This window comes from Hydra vulgaris, chromosome 05, assembly GCF_038396675.1.
Source record: "Hydra vulgaris chromosome 05, alternate assembly HydraT2T_AEP".
In the NCBI taxonomy this organism is placed as follows: Eukaryota; Metazoa; Cnidaria; class Hydrozoa; order Anthoathecata; family Hydridae; genus Hydra; species Hydra vulgaris.
In genome coordinates, this window is record NC_088924.1 from 41,687,827 (window position 1) to 41,689,713 (window position 1,887).

Consider the following 1,887-nt stretch of genomic DNA (forward strand, 5'->3'; position numbering starts at 1 on the left):
CTCAAAAAGGTGGCCGGTTCTAGACAAGAATTCAGGAAAGCCATTCTAGGTAAGAAACATGAAAATTCTTGCTACGATAGAAAAAAACATGATTACTTTTTAGGATAGAATAATTGAAGGATAGAAGAGAAGAAAGAAATACATATATCCTTTCTGGCAAAGAAAAATGAAAAACTTCCTAGCAAAGACTTTTTTAGGATAGAAATGGCACAAGTAAAAGTCATTTTCTTTCTAGCAAAGAAAATTAGAAAAACGTACAAAGAAATTTTAGAAAAGAAATTTTAAAAATTTACTAGCAAAGAAATTTTAAGAAAGAATTTGCGCGCAATTTGGCAATTACAGTTATAATTTTTAATTGAATAAATGTTAAATAATTATAATCGCATTAATTTTGGTTCGATCAGAAAAATTCATTAAAAATTCAAAATATTTTATTAATAAAATATCTCAAATTTACTATATAATATTCTATTTGCACAAATCTTAGTTGAATTTTTTTATTAAATTAGTTTACTGCATAAAGCCCTTCAAAATATTTATTCTAACGCAACAAAATGCTAAACTATGAGTAAACCAGTTAATTTCAAATTGATGTACAAAACAGGTTTAGAATATCAGCCCTTTTAAGCCTTGCCTTTTAACGGGTGATGTGGAAGTTATCAGACAAAATAAAAACGTCAATAACTTATTTATAAATAAAAAAACAAACTACTATTATATTTTTTTTAAATAAAGCATTTATCTTTTAATAAAAATATATTATTTTTTAAATGAAAAAACACCACCATCTGCAATTGATCTCAATTTTGCTCTGACGCCTTTCATATGCGACTGTAAAAAGTTTAAATCAATTTCTTGTAGTTTTAGTTTAATGCGATCAATGAAAACTTGCTCTGTTGAAGCTTGCCAATCTCCCTCGTAAACCTTCTGTGCCAAATGTCCCCAAAAATTTTCAATTGGTCGTGCTTGAGGCACATTTGGGGGGTTGGATTCTTTATCAACGTAATAGATATATTGGTCCATCCAATTTAGAGAATCTTTAGAATAATGAGAACTTGCTAAATCTGGCCATAATAAATAGTTAAAGTCTCCATGATACTTGTGAATAAATGGAAGAAGTCGTTTTTCTAAACATTCATTAATATAGATTGATGAATTGATCGCTACAGCCTTGGAAGTGCGAAACAATGGCTCGGACATACCACGGTCAGATATGGCTATCCACATTATTAATTTTTTTGGAAATTTCTCTTTTCCTATAAAACGAACACTTTCTGGGCATGTCTTTTTGTTGTTTGTGTAGTATCCAGAATTTCCAAGGCAAAACAAAAGTATTTTTCGTCATCGATGACTAGAAGCGACTTTGTGTTATAGAGTTGGTTAACTAGTTTCCTGCTTCTTTTCTTTGCCTTTATTTGTTGTTCTATAGTGTTATTTTGGAGTCTTTTCACGTTTTCTATAACTTCCGCATCACCTGTTATTCTGAATAAAACAATTATCTTTTTTTACTAAAGTAATTTGCCTAATCATAAAGCTAGGTAATCTCAAGATCCATACTTTTTAAAATTTTATAAATTTGAAGTATAAGAAAAAGTTTTAGATTTGAAAAATTTTCAATCTTAGTACTAGCAACACTTAGTAAACGTCTTGTTTGTTTGTTTGTTTTTCTTTCACAAACACTTAAACATAATAATAAAGCAAATTGAGTTGCAAAAGAAAAATAGAGTTTCAGAGAGTGGAAGGTGAAAAAAGAAACACTTTTGAGTACATTGTTGGCAATTATGCTTATATAAAAAGTTCTAGTCGCCAAGTTAATATCTACATTAAATGCATAAATCATAATATTTGTGGGGCTACAGCAAAAATCAGTGAAATCAACTTGGTTGA

General features: G+C 28.9%; 1 protein-coding gene across 1 annotated transcript; it reads right to left on the reverse strand.

Annotated features, from left to right (window-relative positions):
* Positions 1 to 759: 759 nt before the first annotated feature.
* LOC136080387 (uncharacterized) lies at positions 760 to 1,227 on the reverse strand. Its single transcript, XM_065797003.1, has one exon. It carries the CDS (start codon positions 1,225 to 1,227, stop codon positions 760 to 762), a length of 468 nt encoding a protein of 155 aa, XP_065653075.1.
* Positions 1,228 to 1,887: the final 660 nt, after the last annotated feature.

Excerpts from the sequence above, each read along its gene's own strand:
- LOC136080387 (XM_065797003.1), bottom strand. The coding sequence starts at position 1,227 with ATGTGGATAGCCATATCTGACCGTGGTATGTCCGAGCCATTGTTTCGC.